Source organism: Monopterus albus, unplaced genomic scaffold, assembly GCF_001952655.1.
Source record: "Monopterus albus unplaced genomic scaffold, M_albus_1.0 scaffold152.1, whole genome shotgun sequence".
NCBI classification, from domain to species: Eukaryota; Metazoa; Chordata; class Actinopteri; order Synbranchiformes; family Synbranchidae; genus Monopterus; species Monopterus albus.
This window is the reverse complement of record NW_018128032.1, coordinates 265,924-288,019: the sequence shown is the minus strand read 5'-3', so window position 1 is coordinate 288,019 and position 22,096 is coordinate 265,924. Positions and strand designations below refer to the sequence as shown.

The 22,096-nt window shown below is 40.6% G+C and overlaps 2 protein-coding genes across 2 annotated transcripts in view; one reads left to right on the top strand and one right to left on the bottom strand.

Moving 5' to 3' along the window:
* Positions 1-11,496, bottom strand: part of dph1 (diphthamide biosynthesis 1) — a 74,698-nt gene extending 63,202 nt beyond the window's left edge. The window contains exons 1-3 of the mRNA XM_020614865.1: positions 11,423-11,496; positions 9,489-9,508; positions 6,514-6,663 (exon numbers count right to left, since the gene is read on the bottom strand). Coding sequence (XP_020470521.1) covers positions 6,514-6,663; positions 9,489-9,508; positions 11,423-11,496 — 244 coding nt within the window. The remainder of the gene's footprint in view (positions 1-6,513; positions 6,664-9,488; positions 9,509-11,422) is intronic.
* Positions 10,727-22,096, top strand: part of rtn4rl1b (reticulon 4 receptor-like 1b) — a 141,455-nt gene continuing 130,085 nt past the window's right edge. Inside the window, exon 1 of the mRNA XM_020614822.1 lies at positions 10,727-11,609. Within this exon, the coding sequence (XP_020470478.1) occupies positions 11,597-11,609 (13 nt within the window). The 5' untranslated portion in view covers positions 10,727-11,596. The remainder of the gene's footprint in view (positions 11,610-22,096) is intronic.

The following is a 22,096-nucleotide window of genomic DNA, read 5'->3' as shown; positions in this document are numbered from 1 at the left end:
TTCCCCATCTCAGACAGACCGATATTTAAGCTCAACTAGCTGCTGATGATGTCATCGTGACATCATCAACAAACCCAGCTTTAACAGGTTCTCGATGTTACTGGACCAGTTGAATTGGGTGACCCGTCCCTCCCCAACCACCAAGTGGCAGCAGTGAGCAAATTGCTGCTTGGCACACCAGAACAAGGAGAAGAGGAGGTAAAAACACACTTGGACAAGCTTCATTAGAAGAGTTTTATAAACATTTACTTTTACAAGAGAAAAGACTGTAAGATTATAAGTGACTAGGTGGTTGCATCTAGTTTGTCCATCTCAGTTAGGTGTAGTGAAGGGCCATGTCCTGCCTGTTTCTGGGAGACGAGTCCGGTACTTTGTACTACAAAAATGGTGACCGGGCTACTGTTCCTCCAGCTCCCACTGCGATGCCCTCATTGCTAATGGATTTTGGACATTTGGTTTGGTGACAGTTTCATCAGCAAGAACAGACTACGCAACTAACAGCCGATCAAGCATGACAACAGTGGAATTCCACCTGACTGGGCAAAGTTGAGTGACAGAAAGGAAATTAGTAAGGAAAGCAGTGAGAAGGAACTCCCCATTAATATAACAACAGTTTCACTCTTTGTCCTCACCCTGGTCTGCAATTTTAAAAATGCATAGTGTAAAATGTTATATCAGTTCATTTCCTGTAAATACTGGGAGATTTATTTTATATTAACTGACCAAATCCATTCATTATTTCAGCAAAAATGTCAATGAACAAACACAACTAGTCACTGAACTGATTGGGAAAGTGTGGCCAGACCTCTGACTAGCAGTGTATACTAATAAATGTAGTGGTTGATAAATAGAACAACTTCAATTTCTGTTATTCTTTGCAGCAAATATCAATATCTTGTGTCAAATCAAAAAACCAGGAGGAATATTAGCATCATTTAATTTGTATCAGGACATTTAAATCAATAAAAGCATATTTCCACATTGGCAACAAGAGATTGTGTTTTCACAGAGTCCTTTCACATCTTGAGGGAAAAAAAATGTGAAAGAATTCTGTGAAAACAATCTCTTGCTTCAGATGCAGATAAACATATTTTCTAAGATTTAACCTTCACATTTGATAAAATGTATTGAAATCTAATAAAGTTTTGAATACAGAACCTACAATTAGGTTAGATGAACTTCCAATTTTGTGTCACTGTAAAGGTGTTTTTTTTTTTGTTTGCAGCAGTGGGAAATACAGATGTTGTGTTGCTTGGGATCATATTAGACTACAGTGTCTGTGTATCAGCAAAGCCTCCTCTCATAAGTTCTCATATTTTCATTTGATGCCCTTTGTGAAGCAGCTATTTATTAATGTGTCATGTAGAGTTAAAATGATTACAAATATGCAACGACAAGGTGTCGACCGGCTCAGTGTGAAGTTGCTGCCATTAACTTAGGCACATGGAGCGAGCGCCCGCAGACAAAGGCTTTGTTTCAGTCAACTGTGACACTGTTCTCCCAGTCAAACTCTGTCACCCCTTACTTCAATAGATCCAGCGACATCTAAGTGGACGCTTACAATTTGAAGACCTCAAATTCAGCGCACAACTGTTTTCACATGACTTGGCCTGAAACAATTTCAAGTCAGCCAACCAGCATTAGATAAAAAAACGCTCAGACAGACACACCGGGCAGGTGGATAGAGGATGCTCATGTGATGGAGTGATAGATGGGATGGTGCAAAGTGGAGGACTGAGAGCTCTTTGTACTGACAAAAGGTTCAGGGATCACCCAGAGCTCATGGAAACATTGAGAGACAGGTCATTACCTCGAAAAGGACAAGTTTATTAACACAACTCGCCACAGCTGAGAAAAGCAAAGAGCTTCCTGCGTCTGCTGCCCACAGTGAATGTTGAGCCAAATGCTGGAGGTGGGACCGGCAGTAGGAATGCATGTTCCAGTTTGCACACAATCACAGTAAGATGCTTCTATGTTCTGGAAGTACACAGCTGCTCCAAAATAACTGAGCTCATACACGGCATGGATCTACAAAGAAATAAAATGGCTTCACGTGCCATTCGCTTAAACCATCTACTCCAAAAAAATGTGTGACATTTCCCATCCTTAACTACATACAGGCAGCTTTCTCAGTTTGCATTGACAATAAGTTCACTTTTTGCTTATACATGAAAGGTCAATCACCAATCGTGTACTATTATTGTCCTCTGACATACAGCACCAGTCATAGGTTTGAACACTTTCCCATTCATTTCAATAGGAAAGTGTGCTCAAACCTTTGACTGATACTGTGCATACTGTTGTAACACTAACAGGTGGGATTACGTTAACAATCTTAGACAGAAGGTAAACTAAGGAAGTGCTGGGACGGCCAATTTATCAGTGAGCAGCAGACTGAATGGCCAAAGCCAAGGGATTGTTCAGAATTTGTTCTGGTTAGAAAGATCAGAATAGGGCTATAGATGAGGTTTATTCCCTAGCAGACTAAATTTTAGTTGTGTGAAATCGTAACATAATATTTATGCTTAGAAGTGAATTGTCAAAAAGAAAAATGCAACGTGAACATCCAAACAGAAGTGCATGTGTGTACATAAATCGTGTAAAAGTGAACAATATTAGAACAGTGGGCATAGTGAAACATTCAGGTGAAGCACATTACGTACATCAAGCTAAAACTTTAGCTATACTCTACCTTCATCACATTTATAATAGTGAGTTTTTGTTGTTTTAGAGAGATACTGACTCAACTTCATGGCTATTTTAGAGGCTGCTGTTTGTGATGAGCTGCATTATGTCTAACCTGATCATCTATTAAATATATAAATTAATTAGTTACAAAGTCACTTTTGGCTTTTCCCGTTTAAGGGTCGCCACAGCGAGTCCTCATACTGACGACTCGCATGTTGACATTTGGCACGTGTTTTACGCCGGATGCACTTCCTGACGCAACCCTGACCAAAGATGATTAGTTTACAAGGTAAAAAACAAATTTAGCAGCAGTGAACATAGCAGCTGAAAATAACCAAGAAATATTTACCAGGGTCTATAGTTTCAGCTAATGATTTCATAATCAAGGCCAGAAAAAGCTAAATAACCATTAGTTTTGAAATGTGGGTGTTACACCAAGGGCAGGTGTTTTTATCTGGAAACATGTATGATAGCTTCAGAGAAATAAACCAGGGCTGGCAGGGGAACATTTACTTTCTCTAAAACATTTAGTATTCCCAACAATTAGCCATATTTCCATCAGAATGTGAATAATGACGTGTCTTGTGTCTATTTTGTGAATGGTTCGCCTGAAGAGCCTCCATCCTCCTTCACTGACCTGAATTACTATTCCAGACATGTTACTGAAACAACTGCATCTCTGTAAATAGAAACAAAGAAAACACTAGATTCATCTAGCTTTTATCACCTATTTATACTTTTGTTCACTTGTTTTTATCTTATCTGAATGTGTTACGGCAATGAAGACAGCAGGCAGCCAACAGCAGTTAAACCCGTTACTACGCAGCTAAGCTGCTCCAGTAAAGCGCTGTGATGCACAACAGATTATATCAAAACATCATACAATTAAATTAAATGAGAAAATTAGGCAAAACAACAAAGAGCTTTTGGCTATTTATAAACTCTGCTCTGCTGTGTGTTCCTCAGTGCTCGATTTCAGAGACAAGGGTGAGAAGGTGAGTTATGCTCTCTGAGTTCAGAGACGGAGAGAACGAGCTCAGATAAAAGAAAATGTCACACAACAAGAAAGCAAAGCCAGCAGGCTGCAGTAAACCACACATTCCCCAAAGGGACATCTCGAAAATGATTCAGTCCTCTTGGCGTGCCATCTGCATATTTCTACCTAAGGCAGGAACAACTGAGAAACTACAAACTTTGACATTTATATTAGTGAAGGACGACTTTTTTCTCAGGCTGGAGGCTGCAGTTGTAACACTACACCATGATCTGTTTCACAGGGAGTGCCAAAACCTACACATGACAAAACCTACATGTGACAATGCATGAGGGCAGAAGCTGAAGTAAGCTCACATTTTAAAGTCCATCTTACACCAATATACATACATATGCAAACACACATACAGCATGTACCTAGACAGATACACAGATACACATGGTGGATCTCTTACAGTGGCTTCACTTGTTAGTTTAGAGGTAAATGGAAACGTCAGTGAGTTGGCCGTGAGCTAAATGGTGGAGAATTCACATTAGCCCTTCAAATTCCGCCACGTTACAGATAAGCGAATTTCAAGGTTACATCTTGTTAAACCACTAAAATGAAGACACAGGAGTTGCGATTCAGGTCGAGTGCAGAAGAAGTCCCAAAATAAAGGTGTTTTCACACTGAAACCGTATTGCTGAGGTTGAACCCAGGTTTGTGACTGCAGGTTATTTTCGTACACATGAGTCCCTCTACTCTGGGGCTCAGTGTATGTCAGCTACTCTGTGAGTCTGAGTTCAGTAGACATTAGAAGCTTGTCTCTCTCACATTATTTATGCCTTTAATTTAATTACTATGCAAAAAAAAACATGAAAAGCAGCTGTGTGTGGGTGTGTGGCTTGTCATAAGCAGCATCTTAAAACAAGGTGTACTTCCTTAGATAAGGATCCCAACACATGACTCTCAGTACAAGCATTCACCCCACACAGATGGGATCATGATTAGGATTGGGGTGTAGTAGGCTAATCCTATACTGATTGTCACTGGGTCCAAATTTATGAACACGCTGCAAACTATCTGAAGTGAAATACTCGATGTAATAACAAGTCCTCCTGATTCTTTGCTTCTTTTTATGCAACTCTGAAAAATAGCTCTGCCTAATAATAGCAATGTAACATTGTCAAATGTTACAAAAGGCTCTTCTGGAGCCAAAAAAATAAAATGTGAATCAGTGAATCCTCCCACTGTGCCCACACTCTTTTAGTCCTGAGGCTACAATTCCACTGCAGATCCTTTTACCCAGCTGAGATTGTTATGCACAGATCTGATTATTCTGCGACCCATAGTGACCCATATCATGTGTCAGCTTAAACAACTTCCATCCTGAAATATAATCAATGAACAAAAGACAAAAGTCATCTGGTCAGTCTGTCAGAAATCGTTGCCCTGTAGTAAATAAACAAAATCTTTTAACTTTTGCTTTGAAATGTTTGTTGGTTATGAGCCTGCTTCTGCTCACAATATGTGCCAAAAACTAAATTAAAGAAAATCTGATTTCTCATGTTTGTTTTACGGTAGTTACACTGCACACAAACATCTGTGCTGCATGCCTGATGAGAAGCAGTTTGAGTTGAGCTGCAATGTGAGTGCAGACTTCCAACTGCCAATAACACATAAGCACATTTCCTGGGAGAATTCCCCCCAAACCAAAGAATGCTAACACATGCTAACAAGTAATCAGTCACATTTTGCAGCGAAATTTATTTAAGGTGTGACTGGCTTTTTTCAAAGGTAGTGCTGGGTGCAACAGCAAAATAAACAGGTTATGCATGAATGACGGATCTCACTGTGGAAACAGTGGACAAATAAATGAAAAGCATGTTGAAATTGGCAGGACCCTCCCCCCTCCTTTACCAAAAACGTAGCAAACTGAGCCAAAAACCGTGACCCCCTAAAACCGTGATATGAACCGAGCTTTGAATTCTGTGAATTGTCCCACCCCTAGTCCATATAGTGTTAGACCTCCCATTTTCTTAGGGGTGGACCACCCTGACCCTATTAAACTTTGTGGCTCAATGCTTACATTTAATTTAGGTGTGCTTGTGCAGCTAAACAAAAATAAATAAATACATTAAAATATTTGCACAAATGAAATTTTGGGAGTCTTTTTAATTGTATTAATGTTGCTGTCTCAATGTTTAACAATGCAAACGATACAAACACATGAACGGTGAACGTTCATGAACGGAGTAGGTCTGAACTAGTGGATGGGCCAGACACAGCCGTACAGTCTCTATCGATGGCCGCATAGTCTTACTGGCTTTTTTTACTCACAGAGGTTTTACTTCATGCACAGTAACAAACATAGGCGTTGTCACCTTGAATAAAGCTTCACTTCACCTGCCTCCCTCTCTCCACTGGCTCTCAGCTGCTGTCCAGTCTGTGTGTGGAGGAGCTGAGCCGCATCCACAATCAATGCTGCCAAATGTGACAGAGAGGGGAAATCGCTCCATAAACTCTAAGACCATATTTTCCAATCCACCAATCTCACTCGCTGGTCTCTTTGAGTACTGATAAATATTTCAGGTCCTTACAAACTGAGAACCCAAATAACTCTGAGTCAGTCGCACCTGTGCACCCAAAATTATTTTTCCCACTCGCACACACTGATTTTCAGCTGAAATTCTTGTGCTGCAATAAAGCTTATTGTGCAACTACTCTCCTAGCATTCGCAATACGGTATTTTTCCCCTACAGCAACTTCAGTGACTGGCTGTGTTAACAGAGATTCCTAATCATGTACAAAATGAATCAAGTGTAGAGAACAGGGAGCAGAACAGAGCTTACCTCTCTTAGATTTTGCTTGTCTCACCCGCCAAATTGTCTTGGGGATCTCAAAGTTGTAATTTGCAGGCAGGGCTTTGATTGCCTCCTGTAACTCAGGGTCTTGCAGGATTTCATCTGGAATATGACTGGTTACCCGCCGTGGTCCTCGGACTAAAGGGAAAGTTAAATGGCTGAGCTCATAGCAACCAAGTGAACACAGGCTGAAGCAAGCAGATCATATCTAAATGACCTAGCTCTGCTTACATTTTGTAGACAAGCTGATCACATGCAAGACAATCAGGCAAAAGGCCACAGTCAGATAATAATGCAAGTTATAAGTTATGTTATTTAGCAGAAGCCTTCTGTACCCATCAGTATGCAACAAATGAAGCTAGACTCACTTTCAAACAGGAGTGGGGGGGGGGATGCAATTCTGAAAAGTTGTTTTCCCACATCTAAACTCTACAACTGCACCCCCCCTGCAGTGATAGACCACATGTAATGAGGTATGAGAGGTGGGGAATTGGAGAGCATCACAAATCTGCCCTTGTAGCATCTTTTCAAAATTATTTTCTAAGCTACTGAGCTACTGGAGTGCTTGAAATGCCAGCTGAAATGGGAGAAACTTTACTTTCTTTTTTTTTTTTTTAAGTTAGCCCCACTTGTTCTAGGATTTTAATCACAATGTACCGTACACTCTAATATGAGAACAGTACCAGCATTTTTAATGTATTACTTCTTATACTATTGCCCTATGACACTGGCCATATATTAAATTTTGGGTACAAGTTCTTTTTTCCCCAATGTTTAAAGCAAGACTATGCACCACTTTTCTTTGCATCACTTGTATTTGGCATAACTGTGAGATTCTTCTCTCTCCAACAAATGCAAATGTAAAAGTAAACACTTACAAAGTGCAACTGTAATTGTTCCTGTAGTCACTGAACTCGCTATCTATATGCAGCACTGTTCAAAGGTCTCCATGATTTTCTACGTTGCAGATTAACTGAAGACATCAAATCTATGAAATACCATATGGAATTGCATGTAACCGATAAAATAAAGTGTAAACCAGGGGTGGCCAATTCCAGTCCTCGAGGGCCGCTGTCCTGCTTCTGATTGGCTGAACACACCTGAGCCAGGTAATCAGCAGCAGGTCAGGCAGGGATAGTTGGAAAACAAGCAGGACAGCGGCCCTCGAGGACTGGAATTGGCCACCCCTGGTGTAAACTAAGCAAGACAAGTTTAAAATGTCAGATTCTTCAAAGTAGACCCTGCTCGCTTTGATAACAACATTGCACACTCTCTCAACCAGCTTCATGAGGTAGTGACAGTTCCACTAAGGACAAATCAGACAGATCAGTGTATCACAAATCGCTAACAGTGTGTTGTGGAAGCCAGCTAGTTAAGTTGTTGCTGCCCATTGTTTGGAGGTCACCACAGCAGATTACTGCAATCCACATATGTGATTCGGTGCAGGTTTTGCATCAAATGCCCTTTGTGATGCAATCCTCTCATTTTATTTTATCTGGGGTTGAGACCGGCACATATGTGCAACCTCAGTGGATAATGTGGCCACGCACATGGAAGTCCCACCTTCCAAGCACTAACCAGGCCTAACCCTGCTTAGCTTCTGAGATCAGGTGAGATCCAGTTGACTAATTCATGAAGCTGGTTACAATATTGCCAACAGTGTGCAAAGCTGTCATCAAAGCAGAAGGTCTCTAAAAATGTAAACATACCTTCCTTTGTTTAACAATTACTCACTTACTACAAAATTCAGTGGGTTATTTCATAGTTTGAATGTATTTAATCTACAATGTAGAAAAACTGTCTAAGTGAATTGCATATCTGAATCACAAATAAAAAACACCAGTAAAACATCAGAATCCTTCATTAAAAATGAATGAATCCTTAAATAAATCAAACAAAAAACTGCACTCACTCAAAATGACTTCTCCATCTGTCATTAATCTGCACTACTCTACTTAACAATAAACTCAGAAATGAAAAAAACATTAGAAAAAATGTTGAGATCATTTCAGTCTAAACCTTTTGTAGGCCCTTCTAGGTGGGCCATAAGGATCATCATCACCTTTCACCTCTCTGCCCACAGTCCTGCCTCAACTCACTGGATACAGAGTTGACTTGAAGGGTATGAGACATTTTGGCAGATCAAATCATTTTGGTCTTGTTGATCTTTTGAAAACTGGAATCAGCTGCTGGTGTTATAGTAGTACTACACCAGTGCTTCCCATGTCCAGAAGACAGAATATGTTCATATTCAAAACAATTTCCTTGTATTTTGTGTTTGTCTTCTGGTCTGACAAACTGGTGCAAAACGGCAGAAAATTCTTCAATGTCTTAAATGATGTTAGGCTGCAGGTGCAACAACATGTTGGAAACACAAGATCGCCAATGTAAACAATGCAAATATTCTTTTGTCAGCATTATAATTATTCACAGAATACTGTAATTATCCATACAGCCTGTAAACACTGGCTCTGGTCTCTAAACCACATCCTTTACAATGCCCGAAAAACATCAGCAGGCCAACAATGTGAATATAAACGTAACTGCGTTTTCACGTACAGGCCATTTATACGAATTTGTTTCCTGTCAGATCAGCTGCAGAGGCGTGCTACTGTGTTTACACTGTCCGAATCAAACATTACTAGGGAACAGTGATCCTTTGGAAAATAATGAAACACACATCTTTTACTTGATTCACAGCTAATCTGTCAGCCCTCTGAAGTCAGGACAACACACTGAGTGCTCATTGGGTGTAACTTTTTAGTTAAGAAAAACAAAAGGCTGTATAGCTAACGTCAGTAAACACATAAGGCTACCCGGTCGGACTGCTGTGCTGCGCTGGAAACAACGAAGTGTCGCCTCGTTGACGCGGAGGCGACTTATCTAACGTTATATAAAGTATTCACAGAATTTGTATTCTCTGTCTCTTCTATTAAATATTTCCCGTTCCGTATCATATTTACCTGCGGGCTTTGTGGCAGGCCTTCACCTGAAGGTGCTGCCATGTTGTTTCTCCCAAACATGAAACATGTGAGCGACAGAAAGCCAAAACCAATCGACTAAAGATTTCAGAGGAGAGAAGTTGAGCTCCGATGTAATCGATGGCAATGAATGGGACAGGAGCTGGACCATAGTGATGGGCAAGAGAACAACACGGTGTGTTTCTGAGTTTAAGTGAGATGTCCATTGTTCATAATGGTTATAATAAAATAAGATAAAAATAAATAGATCATTGCCATATAAATAACATTTAAATTTGTAAAAACATAAATGTAATAAAAGAACAAATAGAACGAAACTAAAAACAAAAAGTAATAGTAACTATTTAAAATACCAAAGAAACTATAAATAAATACAACTGAATCAAAGTAAAACAAAATAAAATGAATATAAAATAATATAAAACAAACAAAAAATCGAATACAACAAGAAAGGGAATTTATAGCCTATAGCAGTCAATTCAGAGTGCTACATTTTAATTCAAGTTTATTTTTTAAGATAAAATGTTTAAAAAATAGCCTAATTTGCACCGTAACGCTGCGTATCTTTATTATCATTTGCAAAATGTGAGTGAGGAAACAGCATCGTTGCCCAATATGCATCAACATGCCACAGCCTGAGGTACAGAATAATCTACACACAAGCGCGCGCACACACTTATTTGTACTTTTATCCTTGTAAGGACACTCAATGACTTAAGCCCCTAACCCTAACCTAAACCAGATTTAACCTAACTCTAAAACCAAGTCTTAACCCTCAAAAATGTGTTTCACAAAGTGAAGACAAAATGTCCTCACTTTCCAAAAGAACACGCGCGCACGCACACGCATATGATATAATTAACAGCCTACATAGCCTATTGATGTTAATGTTGTTATTGTCCAAATAATTAATTATTTATAAGTTGTAAATTGTATTTTGATGCTTCGTCAACATTGTTTATTGAAACCTTAGTTCCAGTAAACCCCCTCTGAATCTGAATTTTAGAGAGAGAGAGAGAGAGAACTCCATTATCGATAAGATAGTCTATTGATTTGGGTGGAGGCTCGGGTTATTTCAAAGAAAGCGCAACAACAAGCTTCACAAAACTCTCCTGCATTGTTTATTGGTTATATTGTTGTCGCATGTAGCATAAGTATTACTCTCTTGTGTCTCCTAATATGTGCGCTGGTATCAGGAAGCATGTCAGCTGGCACAGGGACAGAGGCAGCGAGAGGGACGGAGCAGGGAGCTGCCCGGTGGAGGGGCTGAGGCAATAGGCTACAATACACTTTCTCCCTCTTTGAGAACAACAACGAGCTCTGATCCATAGGTGGAAAGCAAACAGACCGACACAGACTAGATCACAGAAATGTGACAATTAGCCTACGAGTGGAGAGGAGAGCTGAAGAGGGGGGATTTTAGGAAAACTGAAATCATCAAAGCATCAGAGTCTACATTATTAAGGAGGATTTAAGGAGGCTGCCTTTATAATCCAGCATCAGAGGCGCAATGTGAATCCAAATAACTTGTGTTAATTGGATATTTGAACGAATAGGACGCACTTCGAAGGGCTCTGAGGCACCAGGAGAACAATCTGACAGTGGCCACTTCATTTCACATCTTTGTGGTTTATTTGCAGACTGCCTGTCTTCACCGTCGACCTGCCCTCAGAAACTGGTTTGCAGCCTTTACTGTTATGATGTGCGTGTAAGAAGGAGTTGCTGTCAGCGTTTGTATCGGAATACCATGCTGTGCGCTTGTGCCTATCACACGCACTGGAGTTACCGTGATTTCGGACTGAGGGGATAATTATAGCGAGTCTGCTTCGCGATTATTGTCGCCTAATTTCCCAGGTCCGACTCAGGTCCGCCAGACTTTGTGGAAAGGGGGATTATTATTTGTTGTCAGTGTTCACCAGAGCCACGGCAGCCTGCGGTACAACTCGCTACAGCGGACTGCAAGAGCATCCAAAGGAGTGACAGCTGACATTAACGCCACATCAAAACGAAGGCGCTCAAGTTTAAAATCTGGAATATAAGAATAGATGATTCTCCGAGGTCAGAAGACGAAGTACACCTAGGCCTATAAAATGTTCAAAAGGGGTGAGTAAGTCCCAACTTTAGCCCCCAGATGAATGATTTTGCTTTTTGCTTGCTTTAATAGTCTAACAGTCTATTACGCAGCCCAAAAGGCTGATTCTGCCCTCTCTCACACTGTAAAACCGACCAGACAGTCTAGTGCTGATACTTTTATGGGTGTGAAGCTGATTTACAGTGCACCACGTTGCCCCGCAGATGTGTTATTGTAGACGATCAGCCATTTGAAGGGCATCTTTAATTTGCACAACACGCACTGAAGATGGGAATGAAATATTCACCCGTGTAAGGAAACATGGGGACCACTGTGTGAAATTAATACAGCTGATGCCGCACTGCAGTTTATGAGTTGTACCCGGGTCACAAGGCTACCTCTCCGAGCACTGCACTCAGCTGAAGCATTATTATTTGCTGTGCCAGTACATCTCAGATGCGATGGATCAAACCGCAGTTCACAAGGTTGTTATCCGCTGGCTATACACTATATGACCACTCAGGACCTTTAGCACCTCATATAAAAGGGACCTTAAAGGCAGTCAGACTGTTCACATCAAGATACCCCCAGACAGATTTGCATTAGACCACAGACACTTATCTGACAATATTTGGTCCAAGGGAACTCTTTCCTTCTTTCTAGGCTTTAACTGGCTATAAAGCTGCATAGCTGTCTGCACTGGATGTCTGACAACAGCAGGGAGAGTAAAACCTCTAATGAGGAAAGATTACAGTAGCATGCATGCTCCCATTGTGTTATTATCAAGTGAGTGAAATAATTGTGAAATTAAACAGTTTCTCATTTTGCTGGAGCCTATGGAGCCTCCTCAGGAACCCCTGGAGCTCCCTAGACCCTACTTAACCACCGTTGCATTAGGCTTTGTTGTGCACCTCCCTTTGTCATGTTTGGCAAAGCAAGGTGAACAGTTAGTTAGAACTGCACTTATGTTATTTTACAAAATTTATATTAGGCAGGAGTCCTATAGCAAAATCTTTAAAAACACGTGCGCTTGGTGGGGCATCATAAGACCCACTGCCTGTGCTGTATTTGTATTTAGGTAGTTTCTCTTGTGAAAAATCATCTGCTGTGAATGTATGTGTGCTTCCGCTGTGTGGCTCACAGGCAGAGATAAACACCATGTTTTTTGGTGCCATCAGATTGATTATTGCTGTCCAGGCAGCGGAGATGAAACACACCATGGTGATGAGTGCTTATAGCTGTAAGAGCTTTGAAGGAAGGGCTGTTATCTAAACTTGCATCCTGCAGCTTCTCATAACTGATTAGGCTCTACAAGAAGTGAAACGCTCATTCTTATCATTTATGAGAAGTGTGGATGACTTGATTTTTGGGGCTTGAGTCACAATGTGCATTTGAGAAGAAGCTCTTTAGGGTTTAATGCATGAGCACATGTGTCTGTCTGTTTTGTGTCAAACTAATGGACATGCTGGTAAATGCTATTACAGTTGATAATGCATCATTATCATCAACAGATCCTCAAGGAGATGATTTCCCATAGCACACATTCATTTTCCATTTATGTTGATGGTTAAATGGAGAGCTGAAACCAGAGGTGATTGACATGTAAGGATTTAGTATGTGAATCAGCTGCCTTACCACTGCACAGTGCTGGACAGAAAAGCACTTAATTCTAGACAAACAAATTCAAAGTGCAGATTTCACAGGTCTGCCAAAAGTGCTCAGTATGCCAGAATGTCTGAGTCCACAGCAGTGAGGCAGGGATGCGTCAGCGTTGGCAGGAACAGCGCACAAGTTCTCTAGTGAATTTGAATGTTTTTGCACCTAAAATAACACATTCTAGGGAGTCCGGTTGATGCATCAGGCACAGCGTTTACTGTGACATATCTACCATTAACAAATGCAGAGAAGTAAAGTGTCTTAGACACACTAACACACACTGGCGACATCTCTCAGGTTGACTTCATACTGTGCCTATAGCATAGACTAGAAGCATAGCTTCTGTGATGGCTTTTTGGTTCACACTTTGCCTGAGTGTCTGCTGATCTCTCCATCTGTGAGCCATGAGTTTGTACAGGTTGCTCGCTGCCTTGACAAAGTATGGTCATGTTTACATAATCCACAAATATGTCTAGACATGTACTACATTAATTATGGTATGTACAGGTGAGACAACACATTCCTCATATCTTTGAACACTGAATGGTGTGTGTGTGATTCTCTTTGTGTATGACTTTCTTGTGGCTCACACAACAGCTGCTCGTGTGCGTGAGTGCTTTTCAGGAAATAGATCTATGTAGCCATACAAGCGCACATGTCACTCCATCTCCGTCTTGGCTTTTCTGTCTATTTCTCTGTCTCGTTTTCACGATTGCTTTTGTTTTTTCAAAACCATTCAGCCATAGAGTGGGCACAAGGGATGATCTGTCAGAACAGCTCTGAGATGGAAAGGACGAGATGTCCACTGAATATACCACGCTGTGACGTGATGTAACTGCTGCTACATGCTATTCAGGATTCCTGGTGGAGGCTCCGCTAAGGCTTTTTTTTAAAAATTGATGCTACCTTTTGATTGTACAGTACTAGGCACATAACAAATGATCCATGCAGTCAGACAGAGACAGATATAGTGTGCAACTTATATACTTGCTGAAAAAGCCAGTGTGTAACTAACCAGCCAAACACAAATAAACACACATACACACTCTGCTCTGCTGACTGAACATTTATTTCATATATGCCGATGATTTTTTTTATACTTAACCTGTTTACCTGTTTGCTGATCTGGACATCATAGATTTCCTCGCTCTCAGGTGCAGCCGCTGTTTCGTATTTGTTTCAGAAGAACATGAAAATCAATTTGCAAAGAACTGAAACATGAGAATATTGCACACAAAATGAATTCAAATTTATTTCCGGCATTGTTGTATGGTGATGCTATTGCAGCCTGAAACTACTTTTTAAATTCATTTTGTTGCTGCTCATAAGTACATGACAAAGAGCACATGATATGAATCTGTGAACCAGTGTCACTGTGAGTCCGTGCTCACAGTGGCAGTGTAACAATTAACAAAAATGGAGGCAACTAAATACAGTGATGGAGTATTTGTCTCAAGTAAGTTTATAGTCTCTACAATACAGTAAGACTTTTGTATTGCAGAGGCATGAACTGAAACTGATGGCTGCCTGGGAGCTAAAGGCAATCACTCACAACCTGTGTCATGCTCTGGCTGTAATGTAACACAAACATAATTTGTGGCTAAAACATGCAAGAAGCACTGACAAGCAGCTATAATAAGCAGCACTACATGGCTTACCTCGACCCTCATACCTGATCTTAAATCCATCATCAATTATAAATCCAGCACTATGAAGGGCTCAAAAAAGTTGAGCATGCATGTGTACACACACACACACACACAGTTTCAATAACTTCACTGGACACTGACTTACCCTAACTTTAACCCTAACCCCCATCCTAACCTCAAACCAAATCATCACTCTAAAATTTCATGATTTATGTTTTGAGAACTTGCTTTATGTCCCCATAAGGACATTGAGTCCCCACACTGACTGTTTAAATCTCCCCCCCACACACACAATAAGGTTTTCACACTGACTGTTTAAATCCTCTCCCCCCCACACACACAATAAGGTTTTTTGCACCATATGACTAAATGGCAAATGCATTGGGATTGACTTCATTTAACGTGATGATCACTTTTTTTAAATGGAATTAAGCTCTGAGAGAACCAGGCATGTTGTAATGACACTACAGATTATCTAAGCTTTATGTTTGTGCACAGTGGCACACACAAGCAACTGTGTGGACACTCATTCATTCAAATTTTTAAACATTTTCATGAACATACTATGTAGAACAGTGGTTCTCAGCCTATTTTGAGTGAATACCTCCTTAAGTCATGTTGAAACCTCTTAAATGCCAGTGGTTGGTGCTGTTGCCTCACAGAAAGAAGGTTCCTGGTTCGAGCCCAGGCTGACCCAAGGCCTTTCTGTGCGGAGTTTGCATGTTCTCCCTGTGCCTGCGTAGGTTCTGTTCGGGTACTCCGGCTTCCTCCCATAGTCCAAAGACATGCAGTTTAGGTTGGGGTTGGGGGGGGGGTTAAGCTAGTTTCAACTAACTTATATGCATTTAATTTGAATTGCTGCTGGGTAGATTGTGAACTTTCCACTATAGATCAATGAGGTCTTATGATTATACTGTATTTTTTTGTATCCATCTGGTTCTGAAAAATAACTCATTACTAAAGTTGTAAAATAAATGTAGCAGAGTAAAAAGTATACTTTTTGACTCTAAAATGTAACAGTCAAAGTATGAGTACCAGAAAATGAAAACAATCAAGTAAAGTACAGATACCTCAAAACTGCACTTAAGTGCAGTATTTGAGTAATACGAAATTAAAGCCACATGTAGAAGTTCTGACCACCTAGAATCTAGACATTGAAATACAATTTCATTTCAGTGCTATGATTCAATAAATGGAAGATAGTTGTAAATAATATAAAATATGATGTGCTGGACATAATCAGAATTAGAATAAGAACAAGCTTTATTGGCCAGGTGTGTCAAACACATGAAGAATTTAACTTTGGTGCAGTGGCTGTCAGTGTGCACGTACAATGTTCTTCCACAAGGAAATGAGGAAAAAACAGAGAGAACAAAATGGGAAAATATACATAGATACTTATAAAGTATCTATACTTATATATATACAGTGCCTTGCGAAAGTATTCGGCCCCCTTGAACTTTGCGACCTTTTGCCACATTTCAGGCTTCAAACATAAAGATATAAAACTGTAATTTGTTGTGAAGAATCAACAACAAGTGGGACACAATCATGAAGTGGAACGAAATTTATTGGATATGTCAAACTTTTTTAACAAATAAAAAAACTGAAAAATTGGGCGTGCAAAATTATTCAGCCCCCTTAAGTTAATACTTTGTAGCGCCACCTTTTGCTGCGATTACAGCTGTAAGTCGCTTGGGGTATGTCTCTAACAGTTTTGCACATCAAGAGACTGAAATTTTTGCCCATTCCTCCTGCAAAACAGCTCGAGCTCAGTGAGATTGGATGGAGAGCGTTTGTGAACAGCAGTTTTCAGTTCTTTCCACAGATTCTCCATTGGATTCAGGTCTGGACTTTGACTTGGCCATTCTAACACCTGGATATGTTTATTTGTGAACCATTCCATTGTAGAATTTGCTTTATGTTTTGGATCATTGTCTTGTTGGAAGACAAATCTCCGTCCCAGTCTCAGGTCTTTTGCAGACTCCATCAGGTTTCCTTCCAGAATGGTCCTGTATTTGGCTCCATCCATCTTCCCATCAATTTTAACCATCTTCCCTGTCCCTGCTAAAGAAAAGCAGGCCCAAACCATGATGCTGCCACCAATAGATAGATAGATAGATAGATAGATAGATACTTATAAAGTATCTGTGTATATACACACAGTTTAGATGCAGTTTTTCAGATATATACAAAGGTGTATTTACAAGGTATTGCACTGAGGGTTGTTATTCTGTTATAGAGTCATGAGTTAAGTGTTCATCAGTGTGATGGCCTGGGTGAAGAAACTGTCCCTGTGCCTGGTTGTCTTGGTGCACAGTGACCTGTAGCACCATCCACAGGGGAGGAGTTCGAACAGTTTGTGTCCAGGCTGTGAGGGGTCTGGAGAAATCTTCTCTGCCCTCCCTTTGACCCATGAGGTGTACTGGTCCTCCATGGAGGGGAGGGTGGCACTGATGATTCTGCAGTTCTGACTGTCTCCTGGAGTCTGTTCCTGTCCTGTTTGGTTGCTGAGCCAAACCAGACAGCAATGGATGAGCAGAGAACAGACTCCCTGATTCCGCTGTAGAACTGTATCAGCAGCTCCTGGGGCAGGTTGAACTCCCTGAGTTGGTGCAGGAAGTACATCCTCTGCTGTGCCTTCTTGGTGATGGCGCTGATGTTGAATGACCACATCAGGGCCTCGGAGATAGTAGAGCCCAGGAACGTGAAGGACTGTTCAACCTCTCGTCTGTGGGCCGACTCGTCACCATCTCGGATGAGACAGATGACTGTAATTTAAACGCTTGTTATCAGCTAATAATTAATATTAATATTGAAGCAACCCAAACACTTGATTTTTTTGCTGACGATGCATTCAAATTGAAAATAATAATTAATTATTGGGACATCATTAATGATGGAGGGCATTACCACCGTTGTTGAGAATCACTGATATAAAACAAAAAACACCACAGTCTGGTCGGTAATCATCCATCTCCACTGATTGACATTATGCAGGGATAATTGCTTGTAGCGATTATGAATGCCGAAGCACTTAGTAATCATATTTTGTAAATCAACCATGATTACAGTCACTGACTTTAAAGTGGCACATCGCCCATGTTGTTTTTAGACATAACAGACAGGGATGGAGGATTTGCCATTAATGAGTTCAACACCATGAATGCAACACAAGGAAAACACCCGTGGCCTCTGCTCTTCTGCTTTCTGGCTCTCCTCACTTGTGCCCACTGCATCTCACGGGCCTGTGTCAGTGGCGTCAGAGCGGCTCTTCAGCCAACACAGCTCGAGTTCTGTACTCCACAATATCAAATAATCACAGATGTCAAGGGGCTCCTCTCTTCTGTCAGGAAGATGATTTTAATGAAAGGATGATATGACTCTCAGACATCAAGTGCTATGCTGATGATTAAAAAGTAAAATATTGAAATCATAAAAAACAAATGTTCTCAGTTACAGAGCACAAAGAGAGGCTTTTCCTAAGTAGGAGACATAGGCAGTGCACTGAAGTGAACCCAGTGCAAGTGAGTTGATGTGACAAATCACTTTGCACAAGAGCAATAAATGCCCATTTGTCACTGCATGTTGCAAACTTTGAACCATCATCAAGGCCCACAGAGTGCTCTTTTTAAAGAGAACAGGTTCCCCATTTATATTATCATCTTCCTAATCATCTCACAGTGCCAGCCTTCTGACATCACACCTTGTCAACTCTGCATTGTTATACTTTTCAGCCTGGCTTGTGTTTTGGCATGAGTGAGAGGCAATGTGGCCTGATGACTGAGGGTTTGGAGGAGAGGAGGTTTATAGAGAAATGATGAGGATAATGTAGAGAGGAGAAAAAATATAACCCTCAAGCTGATCCCCTAAATCTTTCTAAGCCACCTGGAAAATAGGAAGTAAATCTGAGAGAAGGACAACATCTCTACTCCTGCCTGACACTTGCTTAAGAATGTAAATTTGAAGACCTCCTACACTTCTTCTGTTTAAAATAATATAAATAGTACAAATTCACCAAAGAGCACATCATGTAGATGCTAGAAAATGAATCACACAAGCAAATACTTCATTTTTGTTTATATTTCTACATTCCCTGGTGTAAGAGGATGAGGCAACCAAAAACTTGAACAAATTGACCAATTGGTATTCTGTAGATCTAGCCTATGAAAAGAGTGTCAAGCGTAATTTTTACCTATTATTGGATAGCTGAGTCACATTTATTATACTGCCACACAATGCACCGCTGGCTCTCAGTGCATTTCAAACATCTTATTTAGCCAAAGGAGATTGTTCAGTTCCAAAATGTATTTATTTAGTGGCCAATACTCAGTAGTGTTTCCATGGACGCCTCTGGCACTGTTTCACACGTGACACCTAACAAAAGATGACAAATAATTAAGAAGTGTGTGTGTGTATGTGTGTGTACGTGTGTGTGGACAAGACAGTTCTGACCAGAGTGTATTAAGAAGGAGAATGGCGACATCTCCACTGACTGTAAAGCCCTAGGTTGAACTGTTGTTTTTATAGTAATGGAAGATCATGGGAGTTCCAAACATTGGGAGCAGTGTCATAGAGTTACACTGACTTGGTTGCTATCATCCAAAGTAATAAGCTGAAATGAATAGCAATAATTATACTTGTGATGTGTCAGAACACATTTTACAACCTCTTTGACCGTCTCTCTCAAATATTTTCACTTTAATAGAACAGGCACCTAGCCAACCAGCTAAATTAGCTATCTACAACAACAGAACACAGATTTAGTTTGCAAGGTCGTACAAGTCATTAAAAACAGTAATTGCTGATAAATCCCACTGTTCCCTGTGGAAAACAATCTGCAACAACTGTTTGGAACTATTTGGAGCTCCATGAGTCACATGACCTGCTGCCATTTTCTAATCCCTCAGTGTCGCCCCTCTTCTATCTAAACTGCTCTGTCTCTGACTGATGTGTGTCCCCTTTTTTTTTTTGCCATAAACTCTTGTTTTTTTCCAGGAGCTGTTTTCACACTTCCCTGTCAACCATTTCACACCAAATTAGTGCATGAGGGTTTCAGTTCAGAAGTGGATGTGGTGCTCTTACACAGCTGAGGACTCTCTTATTAATGCAGTCTGAAGAGACATCTGAATGACTACATCCGCAGCGCGTTCCAACTTGGAAGAGCAGTCAGAGGTGAACACTGCAGGAGAAGCATAGAAAAATCTGTCCATCTCTGTTTGGCCTTTACAAAAAAAAAATCACCTGATTCTTGCAGAAGCGCCACCTTGTCAGCCTTTGTTGTGAAAATCAGATGCAAAGATGGTCATTAGTGTATGATAATGAGGTGAAAAAGAGAAACAACCTAAGCCCTGTTGATTTTTCTAATATTAATAATTAATTTCTGATTAAGTGGCTAATTGGAGTTTAAAGGTCAATGTCAAAAAGGATGCCATGGATCTTAGGAGACAGGAAGGAGGTGGAGAGAGGCAGAGGGAGACAGTCCAGGAGAGTGTTGACAGTAATCCCAGGTGCTCTCCTGTTACTCTGACAGCTCTTCCCCTTCCTGATCCTCCCCAGGCGACATTGCCTTTGTGTGCTGAGGACAGCAAATCAGCTACACCAGCACCTGGGCATCTGCCCTTTTAGCATTGAGAGTTAACAGTTTCTCAAGATGGAGTGGCATATCATGTCAAGATACAGCAGAGGTTAAGAAAAGGGGAGAAGAGAACATCAGTCACATGCATTTGTTGTCTTTATTAATAAAGTAAAGAAAGAGACAGATTTCTAATTCAGGCATGTATTGGGTATGTACTCACTGGCATGTATACACTTCCTGCCTGGCTTTAAATCTGAGCTGATCTGACTCCTGGCAGTGCTTCATCTTGTTTATTATGCCTCAGATTAATCTCACACTTCATCTATGTCACAGTCAGAACTCATTTATTTTGAAGATGTTTGACGTGAATACAATGGCTAATTCAGTCTCCGGAGTATGCAGGTTTTAAGATGCTTCCAAATGAAAGTTTCTGCTCGGGATGCTCAGTGAAATTAGAACACTCACTGGGGAATGCGATGAGGAAAAAGAACAACAATCATCTTTCCATTTTCCAAAGCTCTCCTCTTTGGCTCTGTTGCTCCACTCACCTGCTGCACCACAACCCCACTAGAGCCAGCCTCCTCATTCCTGGCTTTAATGAGGCAGCCTATTGTCGCAGTCACATCTGAGCTTATTGCTTATAATATCTGTGTCTGTGTTCTGGCAAATGTTATTGGTGCTCAAACCTCTGTCACAGCCCAGATTGACTTTAGGGAACAGTCAGAGCTCAGGTAATTGTTGCAAACTGTTAGATGTTAATGCACACTGGCCTGTCATACCGCAACTGCAGAACCACTTCATACCCAGTCCCAGTCTAACTAACTACAAGGTGATCAGGGTAATTGTAGGGTGCCATTGCAGTCTTGCTAGGTTAGGAAATAGAACCAGAAAAACTCCACTGAAACAAAATTAGCTTGGACATTCATCTAATTTTTATGATTGCTGTTTTTTGCTGAAGGGTTGTATTCAACTGCTCCACCTGTTATTTCATTAAAGATTTCAAAAGCAAATTGGTGAGATTATGCTGACACCAGATGCTGTTTCGTATGATGGCTTGTGGAGTACATGAGGACAGAGTCCAAAAGAGGATTGGGTGAGTGCAGGCCAGAGTCAGCCATTTTTAACACACAAATCACTGTTTTAGAATGGTCTTAAATTCAATAATTTACTGCAGCAGAACTGTATTTAACTTTATTCTGGCTTTTGAATGGACTGGAATTACAATACCAGTTTCAGTTTACCTTCTGTGTTGTTACAACATCTGCCTATGTCAGACTCAAAAAAGTCTTGCTGCGTTTGCGTAACCTAACCTTCATTAAATGGAGATCTATTTCTGGTGCAGAAAGGATCTCTCTTCTGCTTTCTCTTTATGTATTTCTGTGCTCTGGATGAGTGTGAAGTCCTTGACATTTGACTGTTTTCCTTCTTCAACAAGCATCATGCTTCAGCACTGGCCCTCACTCATAGAAACCATTCAAGCCAGTAAGACCTTTCATCATAAACTCAGGGCATCAATTCACAATAGAGGTGTTGTTTAGTGTGCCACAGATAAGCCTGTTAATTATTAATTATTAGCCATTATGCTGCATCACATCTCTGGCCTCCTTAACTGATGGTGCAGTGTTCTTTTTTTTTT